Source organism: Neofelis nebulosa, chromosome 7, assembly GCF_028018385.1.
Source record: "Neofelis nebulosa isolate mNeoNeb1 chromosome 7, mNeoNeb1.pri, whole genome shotgun sequence".
In the NCBI taxonomy this organism is placed as follows: domain Eukaryota; kingdom Metazoa; phylum Chordata; class Mammalia; order Carnivora; family Felidae; genus Neofelis; species Neofelis nebulosa.
This window is the reverse complement of record NC_080788.1, coordinates 132,862,378-132,879,524: the sequence shown is the minus strand read 5'-3', so window position 1 is coordinate 132,879,524 and position 17,147 is coordinate 132,862,378. Positions and strand designations below refer to the sequence as shown.

Here is a 17,147-nt window from a genome sequence, read left to right as displayed (position 1 = left end):
TGTGTGGGAATATTTCCTTTCCCATATCATTCCCGGGCCCAAGTGTTAAATTTTCCTGCCTTGCATAAACACTGTCAGTGTAGTCTTCAGTCCGATCCCCCAGAGAGCTCACTGACCTGCTGAAAATCAGCCATAGTGAAAGTAACCACATCAATATTGACTTTCCTAAGTGCAAAAATGCAAACTTCTGAGTTAGTTGCTCATCCGTATAGAAAGACATGGGACTACTAGTCTCGGTGCTGCTGAACAAGAGCCGAGAAATTTGGTATTGATCCTTCTGCGAAAACTTCACTCTGGAGGAAGAACGTTCTGTGGGCTTTTGCAGAACATGACCAGGAAAGTTTGGTCACCAGGTGCTCTGGAGGGTCTTCTTAAACCAGAGTAAGCTCGACAGCACACGACCGTGTGGCCCAGATACAGGGTGAGCGACGGTCCCCAGGTTGTCCAGGACTGCAGAACACAGGACTCTGTGTTTTACAACCGGGACAGTCCTAGTCTAACTGGGACAGGTGGATCACCCTTCCCAGACAGGAGCACTGGGGAACAGAGAAGGGCCAAGGACCCCCTGAACATCTATCTGCTTTGCACCCCCTGGGTGCTTTCCTCCTGGGAATGTCTCTCTCTGTCTCACATAACGCCAAGAGCTCCGTGAGCTAGACATGATTACCCCACTTATGTTGGAGGGATGAGGCCATACAACTAACAAAGGGGTGGGTGCATAACAGGAACCCAAGCCTGTCTACCTCCCAACAGTGATCTCTCCCGCAGAGAGCTCTGCCTCCCGTTCAGTCACCGCCTCCACATCTCAGGCTCCTGCCGGCGGCTTCTCTAGCAAGTGTAACTCCCTGATCCCCCCCTCCCTCCCCCTGGGCCTGTGCTCCCCCATCTCCCGGCCTCCCTTGAGCCAGCCTTCCCATCAGGACATCCAAGGGCTGTGGGCGCTGGGGGCGGGTGGGGGCTCGAGGCAGGCGGAGAGAGGACTTTCTCATCCTGTCGCTTTTCTGTCTCCCGGCCAGGTCGGTGAAATCAAGGCCCACGCGGCCGAGTGGAAGGCCAACGTGACGGCCGAGTTCCGGGAGACACGGCGGCGGCTCAGCGTGGAGATCCACGACAAGCTGCAGCGGGCGGCCACCATCCGCAGCATGGAGCGCCGGCGCCTGGGCCTGGACCAGAGGGCCCACTCGCTGGACATGCTGTCCCCCGAGAAGCGCTCCGTCTTCGCCGCCCTGGACACGGGCCGCTTCAAGGCCTCATCCCAGGAGAGCATCAACAACCGGCCCAACAACCTGCGCCTGAAGGGGTCGGAGCAGCTCAACAAACACGGGCAGGGCGCCTCGGAAGACAACATCATCAACAAGTTCGGGTCCACCTCCAAGCTCACCAAGAGGAAAAACAAGGACCTCAAAAAGACCTTGCCCGAGGACGTCCACAAAATCTACAAGACCTTCCGGAATTACTCCCTGGACGAAGAGAAGAAGGAGGAGGAGACGGAGAAGATGTGCAACTCGGACCACTCCAGCACGGCCATGCTGACTGAGTGCATCCAGCAGCAGGCCGGGATGGAGAACGGGCTGGTCCCCACGGACACCAGAGACCAGGAACTCGAGAACAACGCATTACTTGAAGACAGAAACTAAATGCTGAGGACCTTGGACTTGACCAAGCGTCGTGTTTTTTATATTCACCCTGAGACACGTGCCTTAAACAGACTTCTCGTTAGTCCGAAATTACATAGCATCGAAGAATATATTTCACTGTGCCATAAACGACTGAGATGAGAAAGATCGCTCTGCCGAAAGGAGTCAAAGAACAAGGACTGCACTTCTGGCGGCGGCCGCAGGACACTGGGGGAGTGTTCGCACACGCAGGAGGTCGTGGCCGCAAATGTTAAGGGCGTGTCTGGGACGGTGCTTGCACCCCTGTGTGGTGCCACCCCGGCCCCAGCATGTAGAAAAGGGCAGCTATTCCTTAGACCAGCCTTCTGAAAGGAACAGATGTGTCTCCTAAGTGGAGTCTCATTTTCCGAACCTACCGTTAGAGATACGTGCACACACAGAAGGGGACCAGATGGGGGGTGAACGAGTACCTGCAGGGAGGGTCTGAGTTGGCATTTTGGCATGTTGCTCCGAGCTTGAGTTTTGATACAAACCCTTCAGGGCGCACCTACTCTTTCTAGGCTCCAAATGAGCGTCTGTGGGACCTGAGAGCACGTGGAATTTGTTGGCAACAGATCAGAGCACACGTATTCAAAGGTGCAATTGCTTTCCTCATTACAAAAGAGAAAAAAAATCACAAATGCATCACACTGTGGAATACCACCTTAACCAACGACAGAAGCCTACTGAACTTTGTCTTTTCGACGAACGATGAAAAAAGTGAACCCGCGAGCATCGGCGGACACTCGGCCTCATTTGCTGCATGGTTACGGGCACAACATCATGCATTTTCCTCAGTGGGTGCAGTGGTGAAAATAAACTGGTTCTGAAACGTTCACGTTCACTTTTCTAGTGGAACTTCGGTTATAAGTCGTTTTGATAAGAGGGGGAAGAAATACCAAAACAATTGCCTTGCATGATGCCAGTGGCTTGCTGTTCTGTCTAGCTGATCCTAATTTTTTTTATAAAAATAGACATCCTGCATGTCTGAGACATACCAAGGAGGACCATGGCATCATTCCATCTCAGGGCTTTTTGTCCCTTTGGGTGTCTTAAGGTAGACATAGTGACGAGGTCCAGTCCTGCTATCTCCAAACGAAAGAAAGATTCCCCCAACAACTCTTGTACACGAAGATTGAATTGTTTTAAAATTGCCTGCAGCTTAAGTGCCATTAATGCCATTTACAAATAATGCTTAAAAGAAATATTTACAACATTCCACTTTTATGTTTGGGTGTTCCTTATTTTGAAAGCATCACTTCTTTTCCTTGCTCGTTTCTTTAGCCCACACCTGCTACTCACGAAAGTTGGAACCCCAGTGTGATCGATCGTTTCAAGGCAAACAATAGCAACACCTGATAATTCTGATTGTTCCATGAGGTTAAAATTGTGAAGGAAAGTGGGGGAGTGGCTAGTCATAGGTTTTGAGAAGATTCTGAATTGATGATTTTTTTTTTTTTTTAATCAGAAAGGGCAAAATATGTGCTAGGCTCACCATCCTTAGCCTTTTGCATAACTGGCTGGCCATTCACACGTAGCTACGTGGACCACACTCTGAAGCCTTTGGACTTGCAAACCCAGGAGGTTGCAGGTTGTGGTCCTCCCAGGCTCAGCGCCGCCTGTTGGGGGTTTCACACAATTCACACACAGAGTGGATTTAATCAAGAGATCACAGGACTAGTGGAGACTTCCCGAAACCATCTAATGCTTTCTGACTTCTGGGGAGAATTATATCCGCCACATCCTTGACCACTGGTACCAGGGCAGACCTCTTCCTGCCCGTCTCCCCAAAATGCCTGGACCACATGTAGCTCCCCTTTCCCCTGCCCCAAATTTTGGGCTCCAGTTAAAGTTCTGGCATTTCCTTTGGGAAGGAGCCAAAGAAGAGTCACTTTCATGAGGCCCTTCCTTTCCAACGGTAGATTTGGTTTAGTGCCTCCACTTGGCTGGAGCTGTGGCTCACTGGTGACATCCTGCATCCACACATTAAGAGACGCAGGAAACGACGCTTATGCAGGTGTGGGCGTTGGCTCTTACTGGGAGAGTCCTTCAAGCCTGCAAAACGTGTTTTCATTGGTGGATAACTGGGACTTTCTTATTCCAACAAGTTAAAACCTTCCTGATTAAACTAGCTATCGATCCACCCTGTATTACTTCTCACCTTCTTTACAGTAATGTGTTAAACATTCTAGACCCTACAGACAAAGCTGGCGAAGAGGCTTCCCTGTCATGTATCCAGTGGTTTCCGTGGGCCGGGCACTAGATTTAGGCACTTTATGGGCGTTAAATGCTCGCTGAAACCTCACAGGAACACTGTACTAGAAGTGGTTATAAACCCACTATACAGATGAGGACACGGGAGCTCAGGGAAGCTAAGTAATTTACCCAATGGCACACAGCAAGAAGGTGATAGAGCTGGAATTCAAAGGCCATCTGACCGAGGTCTGCTTTTGACTTTGCTATAGCGTCCATGTTATGCATTCTTGTGTGTATGTGTGTGTGTGTGTGTGTGTGTGTGTGTGCGTGTGTGTCTTTCTAGTTTCATGGACACGGCACACAGAGGTGGGGAGAAGATCTCTGTTACCAAGAGGGCACAAGGTCTTTGCGTAAACATGACCTCGCGGGTTACCCCTGCAGTTACGTAAACATTATTTTGGTTTGGGTTTTGGGAAGGCTGTATGCGGCACACTTTCTGTACTGTTAAAACTGCCCTTTGAAAGCACTCTTTTGCACTTTACTTGCTTAGTTTGCAGGAACTCCGAATACAGCAGGAATAAAACAATTCAAAGCGCTAAACTAAGCTGCACATTCTACCAAATGGAACAGGTGTTGGTGTGTGCTTCCCCAAACGAGTCAAATCACAGTAAATACAGAGGGATCCAAAACAGCCCTTGGCTGAGAGTGGGAAAATCTCCAAAATAACCTGTTCCCTGAGTACGGGGGGGAGGGGGCACAAAGCCCCAAGGAATATAATCAAAGAAGAGCCCTCCCTCTGTGGAGATTGATCCATTAAATATGCAGTGTTGGACAAACTATAACATACTCTCCAAAGGAGATGCTGAGAGGGAATAAGAGCTTGGACTCTGCTTAGTGTGTACAAGCTAAGATCTGGGGGGAGGCTAGTTGTTGTGAAGCTGTTTGAATGTCACCCTTGTAAGATGGGGCCAAACAGCATGTAGCAAGACTGCTACACATTCTAAACACACGTCAGCACAGCCCTGCCCTTCCAGCCTGCGCCCCACCCCCTGCCCACATAAACCTGGAATAAATGCCTCAATTTTGCACACGGGAAGAACACATGTTCCGTATCTTCAGTGGGTGGTGACTTTCACTTCACCTGGTAACTGGGTACCAATTTTTTCTTCCCTGACAGATCTGGAGGTTTACTGGTGACAGCTGAGGGACGGTTTGGAGACTAGAGCTCCATACCAACTCCTCACCCAATAGCAAACTCTAAGAACTTAGCGCTTTTGGGGGTAGGGCCCTAATGTGTGTGTAGGTAGGGGTGTTCCTGGCCTACAGGTGGGGTGACTGGGACTCTTGGTCTGCACTCCCCTGTCCCAGCCTGTGATGGTGGGCAACTGAGTCCTTGCGCATCCAACTTTGTTACCTCATCAGCACATCGAGGGAATTGAACACACAAAATCATCGAGGTCCCTTTTAGTTCTGCAGCATTCTGACCAAGCATCCCCTGGTCCACGAGTTTGTTAAATTTATTAAGAACCATATTAGCTGGGTTTGTAAATACCGACTAATGGGCCCCTTCATCTTAGGCTAAGAGAAGAGCTTAGTCTCCTGCCCTTTGGGATTTGTTTTCTGGGTAATTGATGGAGACCAGATGTATTTGGGAGCCTGGTGTCCAAATTAGAATCATGCCCTGTGTAGGCTCACTCTATCCTCCCTTACAGCAGGCTGTCACCCGGAGGGCTCAGGCGATGCGGACATTTTTTGCATGGCGTTAAGATTATTTAAAGAATTTTAAGCTGTTGCTATTTGCAGTCAAATGTAGTAAAAGTTCCCCTTGATTTGATTACTTCATGAATTCATATACTATACACAGGTCTCTCTCTCTCTCTCTCTCTCTCACACACACACACACACACACACACACACACTGGAAATGGCTGCCTTGGGTTCTATGGGGGACCATTCCATGTTGAAAGTCCTAATTGCACTAGACATTAGCAAACCACCTCCTTCCTCCCTCCGAGAGGAGGACTTCCTGGCTGAGTCAATGCCGCTCATCTATTTGTGTGCTTGGTTTTGGGGATTAGTGAGAATGTAGCCAGAATTTGGGTGAGGCAGATTTATACTCATTGGATTGGGTAAGAATGGAGACCATCCAATGTATACCATGGTTTCTGAACCATAGGAAAGGCATAAGAAAATAAAACAAACGTGCAGAGACTCTCTAAAAAAAAATGAGGAAGAAACCAGTATTGCATTTCTTGTCTTTGCTTTCCGTATCCCGCTGATGTTTCAAGTGGAGGTTATTGTTTCTGTGATGATGCACCTATGTGCAAAGACGGTGGCTGTGTCAGCAGAGAGAACTTTCATCAGTATAGTTAGTGTAAGAGCTAGTTAGCAATGGTCTTAAAAAATAAAAATGGGGACTCTCTGAAACAAAGGTGACTTCAATTTGGCATTGTCGATGCTATATTCTGCATATGGAAACTTTGGGATAGCATGTTGAGGACATGGCTTATAAACAAAGCCCTGCACTCTGTCTTTGCGCGATAAACCACCTGTGTTTTTCTTCACCAACTTGCCCGCAGTCCATGTAAACTTCAGTCCTCCTGTGGCAGTCCCTAGGCCACATGACGTCAGCGCAGTGGCATTGAGGAGAAATAAGAAGTGTCTCTGATTTTACTGAAAGTGATTATCATTTTCACAGGTGCCTAAGATTTGAAATCTACCTTCTGTTCTTGGTTCTTAAGTGAAAAATCTCTCATAGTTCCCTGTGCATTAAAAAAAAAAAAAAAGCCCTTGAGAGGACTCTGCTCCATCAAAACAGCAGACCTGTGCTGCGGAGGGCAACTGGAAAACCTCTCCTTTGCCATCAGGGTGCCGAGCTTGAAGGGGGAAGGTGCAGTGGTACCTAGAAGTGACATGCAAACTAACCCACATACCAGCCTCCAGCCTCTCCCGTCCCAGACTCACAGGCAGGGGACCCAGTGATGATGAAAACCCTTGTGTGGAGGTGTTTTACCTATTTTTCTCTCTGTAGGATTTCATGGTGCTTTAAAAAAAAAATAAAGGCATTTTACTGAAAATGCGGGGTGGGGGGAGGAGGGAATTTCGTAATGTTCTTAGGAAAAGTACAAAAGCAAATTTGCTTGTAACATTTCAATAAGCTGTGCTGCTATTGTCTTTATTTGATGATGATGTAATTTTTTTTCCAATGATGCAGAAAATTGCAACAAAGACCTTCTGGAAGATCCAATCCAATGTCTCTCCTGTTTTCCTTTCTTTTGTGGGGCCAAGCACGGTTCACAGCGGCTGGGTCGGGAGCTACACTCAGGTCTTTTAGGGAATGGCTTCTTGCCTGGCGGAGCACCCTCTTACCGGCACGCATCAGGCCAGAGCCTATGGAAGGAAACCCACTGTCTTGCTGGAGGAGGAGACCACAGTTTGACGCAGATGATAAGCTCCTCAGGGCAGGAATTAGGTCTTTCATTTCCAGCGCTGAGCACTGTGCCTGATACAAACAGAGACACTCAAAATTATTGGTGAAGTGATTTTAATGCCTTTATTGATAGCGCATTTGCATCCTTCAAGGCAGATTTAATTTTTTCATGACTTAGAAGTCTTTTGGAGCCAAGACTCCTAAAATAAGCAATTTATACCACTCCTAAAGTATCATCTTGGTCAAAACCCAGTTTACCTACAAAGTAATGAGTTGGGTCTGTATTTTACAACGAACTCTAAAATTTACCGTGATGGTTGTTGAAATAACTAGACTCTAAAATGACTACTCTGAAGGATAGCTCTCATTTAGATGTATGCTGATGGAATATTTGTTTTAAGACCAATGTCATTACTACAGATACAGTTTTAATGTCTATGAATTTAGGAAATAAGGGATTATGCTTTGTGGGGATGTCAAACGTATGGCAAATGGGTCACCACCCCTGACTCCTGTGCCCAAGGCAGCTCTCTTTATCACAGAGTTACTTCCCTATCAACCCAGATACATTCTCAGAGTCCACTTTAAGACTATAGCCAAGGTTAGTAGTTTTCAAAATATGGTCCAGTGACCCTCGTAGGTCCTCAAGATTCTTTCATGGGATCATGAGGTCAGAACTGTTTCCAGAACAATACTAAGACATTACTCTCCATTTTAACACATTCCTTCAGGAGGGCATGCATTTAGAACTGAGTAGCATTAGTCACTCAGAGGACAGAGGCAAGGCAGTGTGATGCCTTTTGTTGACGGTTAAAGAGTTTTCCAAAATTCTGGTAAATGGACATATGTTTCTTAGAAAACCCCAAAGTACCCAGATATAATTGGAAAGGGCTTCCTGCTGTGCCTCATAGGAATGGATCTTAGAAACAGCCACAAAACAATATTTCTCTGGTCCTGCGCAGCTGCTTTGTGGGGATCCGACCCCTCAAATTCCTCTCCAGTTAGCCCTAAGAACCCTAGAGGCATCTCACGGTTACTCAATTTCTTGGCCACCATGCTGTAGTCAGTTTTCTAGAAATCTCTCTGCCCCTCTGGGACCGGAATTGATGGCCTTCCAATGATCCCCTTGTCCACCTTCCCTGTATCCAGAGCTCATGAAGGGACATCTTTTTCGCTCATTGTTTCCATGGGCCTGGCACAGTGCACAGAACGTGGTTGGATTTTATCCAAAAAAAAAAAAAAAAAAGACATTTTTTTGGTTGAATAGCAAACCCCAAACCATGGGTGTTGTGTAAAGGGCCTCTGTGGAGAGTAGGAACAGATGAAGAGAGCCCAAATCTGGGGTGAACTTAAGAGGAGCCTGGATGGATTCAAAAGAACAGGGTAGCTGTCCAGACAAATGGAAAATATCTTGGAAGATTTCTGGATACAGAACACTGACTCCAATGACAACTTTTACCTGGTCACGTCTATGACCTTACATCAATCACAGGCACCAGAGTGGTGTAAACAACCTTAACACAAAACTACTGTGGTTTTAAAATGCTAGGGTACACCTGGCTGTGTGAATTTGAGGTGGCACACAGCTCAACATCCATCCTGCCTTTGCGGGAAATATTTCAAAATTTTAATGACTTGTTCTTAGAAATAAATTGAAAAACGGGCTCCTGGGTGGCTCAGTCGGTTAAGCGTCCGACTTCGGCTCAGGTCATGATCTCACGGTCTGTGAGTTTGAGCCCCGCGTCGGGCTCTGTGCTGACAGCTTGGAGCCTGGAGCCTGCTTCAGATTCTGTGTCTCCCTTTCTCTCTGCCCCTCCCCTGCTCATGCTCTGTCTCGCTCTGTTTCTCAATAATAAACGTTAAAAAAATTTAAAAAAGAAACAAATTTAAAAATATAAGAATCTAAAACTAAAAAATGTATATATACAAAATGTCACACAATCTATTGGAAAGAGTCATGTTTACTAAATGCATTTTAAAGGTCATTAATTATTGCTTGGAATCATTTAAGATAAATAAGGATTTTTTCCTCACTTGGAACATGACAATATTAGAATATTTTCCAACATAGTAAACTACGCTATCTACAAACTGCCTACGACAATGGTTCTTCTGAGTTATTTGCAAATACCTGAGGCAAAGAACAACTGTAAGACTTTGTAAGATATAAACTTGTTTTGAAAAGAAGAGCCTTAGAGAACTCTATCATTCTGGAACCAACACTATTAGTTATAAATGTAAGAAACAGAAATACACATAACACTAACGTAATTGATGGATGTACATTTTAATATTTTATGTAGAACATTAACCCATGCCTCAAAAGAACATTGTTCTGATTCCATAAAAAGAAGAGAAGTAGGGGCGCCTGGGTGACTCAGTCGGTTATGCGTCGACTTCGGCTCAGGTCATGATCTCACTGTTCGTGGGTTCAAGCCCCGCATCGGACTCTGTGTTGACAGCTCGGAGCCTGGAGCCCTCTCTCTCTGCCCCTCCCCTGCTCACATTCTGTCTCTCTCTCAAAAATAAACATTAAAAAATTAAAAAAAAAAGAAAGAAGAGAATAGGCTGTTCCATTATTTCCAAAAATGAATAGAAGCCTGAAACAATTTCTCCACCGAATGATTGTTGAGGGGAATAAAGAGAGACACAGGTAACAGTGATGGTAGCTAGTTAAGACTGCACCATCCATCCATCCATCCAACCAACCATTTAACCTACTCTGTATGAGATCCTGGGACAGTGGCAAGGGATGGCAAGGTTCCTGCCCACAAGAATGTCACATGTGCAGTGAGGCAGCCCTGTGTAATGTGCTCTGGGATGCTAAAATCCTGCCCTTTGGTTGGAGGAAGAATAAAAATAGGGCGGTATGTGATTCTGTTCAAAAGCACAAGGAGTTCTCACAAGGGGGCTAGGAATTCAGAAGGCATGAGGATCAGTGAGCACCATGGCAATCAAATAGGGCTTTCTGTAAGAGGCAGCATCTTAAAGAAGGTGTAGTAGGACCAGTTAGGGAGCAGGAGTGTGTGAGTGGCTCCAAAGCATACTTCTGGGTAATATTTAAGACTGACCCGTCTGTCTGAGGATACCACAGATAAATCCTCGCTTGGGATTACTTTGTTATAAGACATTTTCTGTTAAGGGGCGGGGGGCGGGGGAGGGATGCTTTAAAATGACTCAAGAAATCACAACGTTAAGCCAAAATTAAAAGATGAACAGAAGATTAGCTCTATTAGTCACCAATTACAACAGGAATTATAACTCCTTCTGATAGCCACGTGTGACTCAATCCCATGCAGTATATGAGTTCCTCTTCCTTCTCTGTGTTTTCCCTCCTTCTTGCCTTTTGTCAAGCAGATCCTAGGTTCTGGCTTCATTTCCTCCAGGGAGGAATATAATGGCAAGAATATTCCTGCTGCTTTGATTCAAAAGCCAGGTCCACAGGAGGATTTCAGGTGACAGGAAGCAGAGGAGATTGGAGCACACGGATGGGCAAGTATCTTCCCTGAGTAAGAGGAGACTCCCTTAGGTTGGGGACAGACTCTGGGGTCTCCCCAGAGGGGGCCTGCATGCAGCCTCCTGGAGAGAAAGGACAGACAGCATGATGAGCCTCAGTAGAGGAGCCCTTGGGCAGCCCTGACAGAAGGCCAGGGGCCCTGGGGGAAGGTGCTGGGCCCCAGGATCCTAGCCCAAACCAGCAACCACTGTAGGACTTCCCACATTCCCAGTAGGGTGGGTCTTGAAAGGGAAATTTACAGAAAATAAAGAGCGCCACTGTTTCTTGCAGACCTGAACTGTTTTTCTGTCCTAAATGATTCTTCTTGGTTTGAACCTGCACTGTCTTATTTCTTAGGCAAGAACAGATCAAGTTTTCTCCCTGATTTGTGGATGATCCCTGTTCTAGAAATACTGCGCATCTAGACTGGACAGTCTCTTTTTGAGGAAGGGGTGGGGAGGTAGCTTCTTGTAACTAGAGACCAGGAATGCCTTCGGCTGATCTCCTACTTGTTATTTCCTTCCAGCCTCAGCAGTAGCAAGGTGGGGCCCAGCAGAGTTTGCCTCCTCCCTCGGGCAGAGAGGACGGTGGTTGGTGGCAGAAGTGAGGGGCTCCTGTGGGGAGAGAGATCCAATTAGCCACAGGACTGGACTGCACATGCACCCAGGCCTGGCTACCCCCTGGATGTCCAGAAGCACATTCTATGCCCGCTTCTTGGGCTCTCTCCCTTTACTAGCTCAGCACTGTGGGATCTGGGGTCCAGGATCAATTTCTGGCCAAGGTGAAGAAGGACTCATCCTGGAAAATAGGCATATGTGCATGGCTGGGAGGGGCCCGCCTCCCCCTTCCCTCTCTCTTGCCCTCTCCAGTCCTCTTAGGAGCTCCTAGAAGAAAGATGAGCTGACTCCTAGAAGCTGACTGCATATTAGGAGTGGGGCTGGATGATTATCCTGCACAAAAGTGTTCTACTCTCTCGAGTTCTTTTTCCTTTCGTCAGTCTGCCCTCTGTGCATCCCCACCCTCCACCCCAATTCAAGCAAGAGAAGGATGTGACTGGAAAGGAAGCAGAAATAGCCTAATATTTCCCTGGCCTTTAATTTTCCCGAAAGTCTGAATCCTTAGTGATGCTGACAGAACAATGAGAACTGGTAAAGGAGAAAAGGTAGGGGATACAGGCAAAAGTGTCTACCAGAAGCTAAAAGGCAAAATAATCTCTCCAGAGAAGATGGCTGCCTAGCCGGCAGGTGGGGCCACAGGGTCTGCTTCTCTGCGAGGGTGGGGGGGGGGGAGGGGAGGGGGCTCTAACATCCCCCAAGGGCAATATATCGTGTGTTCTGGTGTGGGGTGGGGCAGATGAGCCAAAACCAGTGGGCAATGAGTATAGAAGATAAGGGGAGGGGCCCCACATAGATTACCTGACTTGTGTGAGGCACAGAGGCCCGTCAGGAAGCTAAAGCTAGCCTCAGATTTGGGGAGGGCTGGCCCGAGCAGGCTAAAGGTTTCAGAAAAGTGATCCAGCAACCGTCGAAAACAAGAAGAGGTGGGCTGAGGTCATAGAAAGGACTGGAAGGGATCTGAATTGAAGGGACTAGGGAGAGCCTTCCAGGAGGAAGTAGGCGCCTTGCATGGAGATGCGGGCAGGCTCCAAGAGACCTATTTCTTCTCCCTGGCTCTCTGAGGCTGCCCCTGTGCCTGCTCCACAAGAGGAAGAAGAGGTTGCTGGGACAGAGGAAGAGGTCTCCCAAGACCGGCTCTTCCCAGGGCCCAGCCAACTAATACAACACAATGCATCCATCGAAGGCTGAAAATGAGTGTAGAAGGTCTCTTGACTCTCCGGGGATCAGGCCACACACTGAAAAGGCCACACGCTGAAAAGGCTGAGCTTCAACTAGGTGCATCTCAAGGCAGCGCGAGGGAGGAGGGGGCCAGCTGCACTAAACTATTTGCCAAGCCCTAGCCATAGGCCAGGTTCTGGACCTCTGCACAAACAGCTCCCATCTGGACAAGGGGAGGTGAACATTATTGAAGGTACAGAGCTGGTCTTCTGTCTCATGTTCCTTCCTGGGGGGAAGTTTATTTCAGAGAATCAGCAGATAAAGGGAGCCGGAAAGTGTACAATGTGAATCTCTGTTCAACAAAAACAATGTTCAGTGCTTAACAGTGGTGGGGGTCTCCCCCATTTCTGTATCTTTAAGCTAAGGCTTCTGGGCCTTTCTGGCAAGACCCAGAAGATGTCCCAAAGACCATTAGAACAAAGCAAGAGGTGGCCTTTTACATAAGAAGATTAAAAAAAAAAAAAAGAGGTTAGAATTTTTTGGGTGAGAATACATCCGGTCTACCGTATACGAAGCCCGTAACTATGCGCCAGGCACATGCACCTATAATTAATGATTCTATTGCTAATTAGTTAAATAATTATGTACTCAATATTTAACAGTAAATATTTCTATTCCTCTTACCCTATGCTGTTATCTGTACAGAAGAACATAATTGATTCAGAGGGAAAATTCTACAACAGTATTTGACAAGTCCTTGTCTTCAGAGAGTACGTTTCCCCCTTTCAAATTTATTTTCCTCCTATTTATGTTTTAACTCTCAAACTGAAGAGCGTTTCAACAGTAACTGGCTTTTCAGACCCATCCAGAAGGTTAAGCTGGAGAGTCTCCCTTGTTTACCACAATAAAGGTGCAAATCACATTGGCTAAGTGGGTGCCTGAGGGGCCAGACAACTTGAGGGATGCCCTTAAGGTCACACCCACTGCCAGCACCAGCCAGAGGGTCAAAAGGCAGGGACAGAAAATAAACGTGTGCTCAGCTCCAGATGCCACATTCTTCTCACTGGCGCTTCTCTGCCATGAGGCTTCTAATCCCAACGTGAAAACCACACCAGAGTAGAGGGGGGAGGGGCTCCAGCAGATGCCACTGCTTTGTCCTCAATGGCACCAGGTAGGCCCGCAAAACTCCCCTCTCTCCAGAGTCACTTGGATGAGTTTCTTAAGGCAGGATACCAACTCCCAGAGGTAGGGGACTCTTCCTCCCCTTCCGTTACAAAGGAGCAACCATCTGCCATTGAGGCCCTCTCCAAAGCCCCCCTTATCCTGTGGTCTCAGCGAAAGCACTGGTTTTGGCCAGACTCAAGCAACAGCGATGCCTTGTAATGACTGTACCTGAATGTCAACAGCACTCCCTAGCCCCCAGCCCCATCCAGCTCAGGTGAGAAGATAAGTCGGAGCTCTGGTTACCGGCTGTCAGTAACATCAGTAGGAAAAGTCAGAAAGTTCTCTGCTTATCTATCAGAAAACATGTCAGGCTGTCCAGGGGCAAGTGTGCCATGGAAAAGACAAGGTAGTGGCTTCACCTTCCTCTTTTTCTGTCTCCCTTTCTTGTTCCCCGAGTCCCATCCTGTTTGAAGAAGCCAAGGACGGTGGTCTGTTGGAGGGACTCGGGTGGGCTTAATTGTTACAGGGACATGTGGAATCCTTCCCCTAGGCCACACCTGCTGTCCTCATCCTGGATGGTTTCTCTTCACCAGATGTGGCTCCCGGAGAGAGAAAATGGAGGTGACTGGCCATTCCTCCCTGTCTCCCTCCTGCCCCGTTCTCCCGACTCCCACAGTCGGTCCAAGGTCCGTGATTCGCCTCCAGTGTGCCAGGTAAGTGGCCTTCGGCAAGAATTTCCTCCTGCAGTTTGGGAGGGTTTGGCTGCAGGTGATGCTTTTGCATCTATGCACTTCCCATGTTTCACATGGGCCCTTTGAAAAAAATTTTTTTTTTTCCAACGTTTTTTTTTAATTTATTTTTGGGACAGAGAGAGACAGAGCATGAAGGGGGGAGGGGCAGAGAGAGAGGGAGACACAGAATGGGAAACAGGCTCCAGGCTCCGAGCCATCAGCCCAGAGCCTGACGCGGGGCTCGAACTCACGGACCGCGAGATCGTGACCTGGCTGAAGTCGGACGCTTAACCGACTGCGCCACCCAGGCGCCCCTTCACATGGGCCCTTTGAAGTCATGTATGATTCCATTCAAAAATGCGTCTTGCATTTAGACATCATTTCACATCAGAAGAGCCCACTTCCCTCTGGCTTTAGGAGGCCAAGAGGGCTGGTATTGGGGGAACCTTCGGTTGGGGGGGATATGACTAGCATTTGTGTGCTTTGGAGTTCAGTTTCTGAGCTCTGCAAAAGCATACAGTTTTGCTTGTTGAAAAGTTGCATCCCATTGGCCTCATGGGGTCTGGGAGGGTGGGTGGTGGTGGTATGATGCCGAGAAATGGTCAAGAGAGGGGACGGGACTCCAGACTCAAGTAGAGCCTGCACCCTTCTTCAGGCGGGGCTGTGACAAGCAGGGACGTGGCCTCGGACTGCCCTGCGGTACACAGAAGCTGCACCCCCCTTCTCAACCTCGCCAGGGCTGCATTGCATGCCCAGCAGCCCCGTACCCTGGGTCCTTGTACGCCAGGCAAACCGTCCGGGCCAGGCATAGACAGTGGGGACAAGAAGCGGTTTGCCTCTTCCTGTCTTCTGCTTTCTCTGCCGCCGAGCAGCCAGTTTCTGTCTGCTCTGCTCGCCCGCCGGGAGGCTCCACGCAGAGCCGGCATCTGGAGGGCAGCTGCTGCTGCCAGCCCCACCTGCTAGGATGTCTTCCTGCATCCAGACTGTCGCCCCCTTCACTCCCAAACTCTTCCCTAGGAGTCATCTTAGTCCAGTTGTTCTGAATGCAGCAAAACTCCCCAGGGAGACCCTCCCTCACACGGGCGGTGGTTGGGGGGGGCGGGGTGTAGCCAAGGGTGAGAATTGCATCAAGAGCCACGGGCGGTATTTCTCAGGCTCTGCCTGCAGCTGCCCTCCCCTCGAGTCCCTGGAGTTCCTCTCAGACCATCCTGAGTCTCTGAGAGTGACTCTCTCATGCAGTGCTCATTTCCCTCTTGAGCTGCTGGGCTGTGTGAGTGCTCTGGGCTGCTGCCAACAATTGGACTGGCAGGCAGGCCGTGGAAGATGCCAGAAGGTCCCGGGCTACTGTGCACATCCAAGAGAAGGTCCTGGGTGGTGCTTGTGCCAAAGGCACTGAAAACATCACCATCAAGCCTGCTGCAGTCCACACTGCCTTGAGTAACTAGTGGGAGTCACATACGCTGTGTGTATATACTGGCAGGGCCCGGGGGGTGCATACGTTCATTCTTTTACGTTATGGTGACTGTCCTTCTCTGGACAGTTTTCACTTCCTTTTCAGAGGCTGGACCTTGCAAGAACATGGGGGAGGAGGATGCCCACCCTCCTCTAGGACTCGGAGAAGGGGTGTGCAGAGCAAACGTCTTCCCAGTGCTCCTACTGGGAGGGCAGGGGAAGGAACGAAACAGTGGGGCCGAAGCACAGCCCTAGTCAGAGATTCCTGCGGTTTCCCCCAACCACACTCAGAGCTGGAGAGCTGCCCATGGAGGGGTAGAGACTGTGGAAGGCACTTATCCCAACCTTCCGCACAGGGCCCAGATCCTCTTCACAGTAATCCTGAGAGATAGCCCTCCAGCTGCCACCTGCGCATCTCCAGCGTGAGTGGGGAGGGGTTCGGAATGCGGCCCAACATGCCTGTTGTGTGTCAGGCCCTCACTTGGGTGTCAGGCTCTCCTCGGTTTACTTGAAACAGACATTGCTGTCTCCCAACACGCTTGAGTTCCCTAGGAATAGATTGCAGGGACAGCCGCATGCCTCCCAACGTCCCCAGCTAACTCAGGCCATCTCTGGGAGTTGACACTTTCTTCTCATAGCGCTATTTATTGCCAGGCTTCCAGCACACAGGAGCTGGCATGCCATTAAAGTGACAAAGGGGAATAAGAAACAGGTGAGGGTCCTAGGAGAAAAAGGCATAGAATATGCCCCTACTAAGAGGCCGGAGGGAGGGATTAACAAACAAGAGTGGCTTCAAACTTTGTTTTCCATCTTCTTTTCCATCTGGGGTTCAAGTGTGAAGAGAAGATGATCATTCACTCATCCCTTCACCCAACATTTATTGAACGCCTACTGTGTGCGGGGCAAAGGCGGGGATCCGGTGATGGATCTGCCCAGGGGACCTCACCATCTTGTCAAGGGTGAAATCCATGACGTCGATAAATGTCATCGAATGTGATCAGTGCAATGACAGAGGTGTGCCCCTGGAAAAGGGTCCCAGCTGCCACGTAGTGGAGGAGACGAGCAGGCAGGGGTCCAGGCAGGCAAGCTTCAGGAAGAGGCCTGAGTAGCAGTTGGCCTGGGGAGGGGCATAGGTGAGGGTTCTAAATAGAGCAGAATTGTCAGGAAAAGCACAGAGATGTACAGGTTGGGACGAGCCGTGTGGGTGCTGTTATAATGGAGAGACTGGGGCGCCTGGGTGGTTCAGTC

The 17,147-nt window shown here is 48.7% G+C and overlaps 1 protein-coding gene across 3 annotated transcripts in view; it reads left to right on the top strand.

Annotated features, from left to right (window-relative positions):
* The window catches only part of KCNK10 (potassium two pore domain channel subfamily K member 10), a 133,368-nt gene extending 126,270 nt beyond the window's left edge, over positions 1-7,098 (top strand). For all 3 annotated transcript variants that reach the window (XM_058739938.1, XM_058739936.1, XM_058739937.1), the window contains exon 7: positions 1,017-7,098. In XM_058739938.1, coding sequence (XP_058595921.1) covers positions 1,017-1,637 — 621 coding nt within the window. In that variant the 3' untranslated portion in view covers positions 1,638-7,098. The remainder of the gene's footprint in view (positions 1-1,016) is intronic.
* The last annotated feature ends 10,049 nt before the right edge of the window (positions 7,099-17,147 follow it).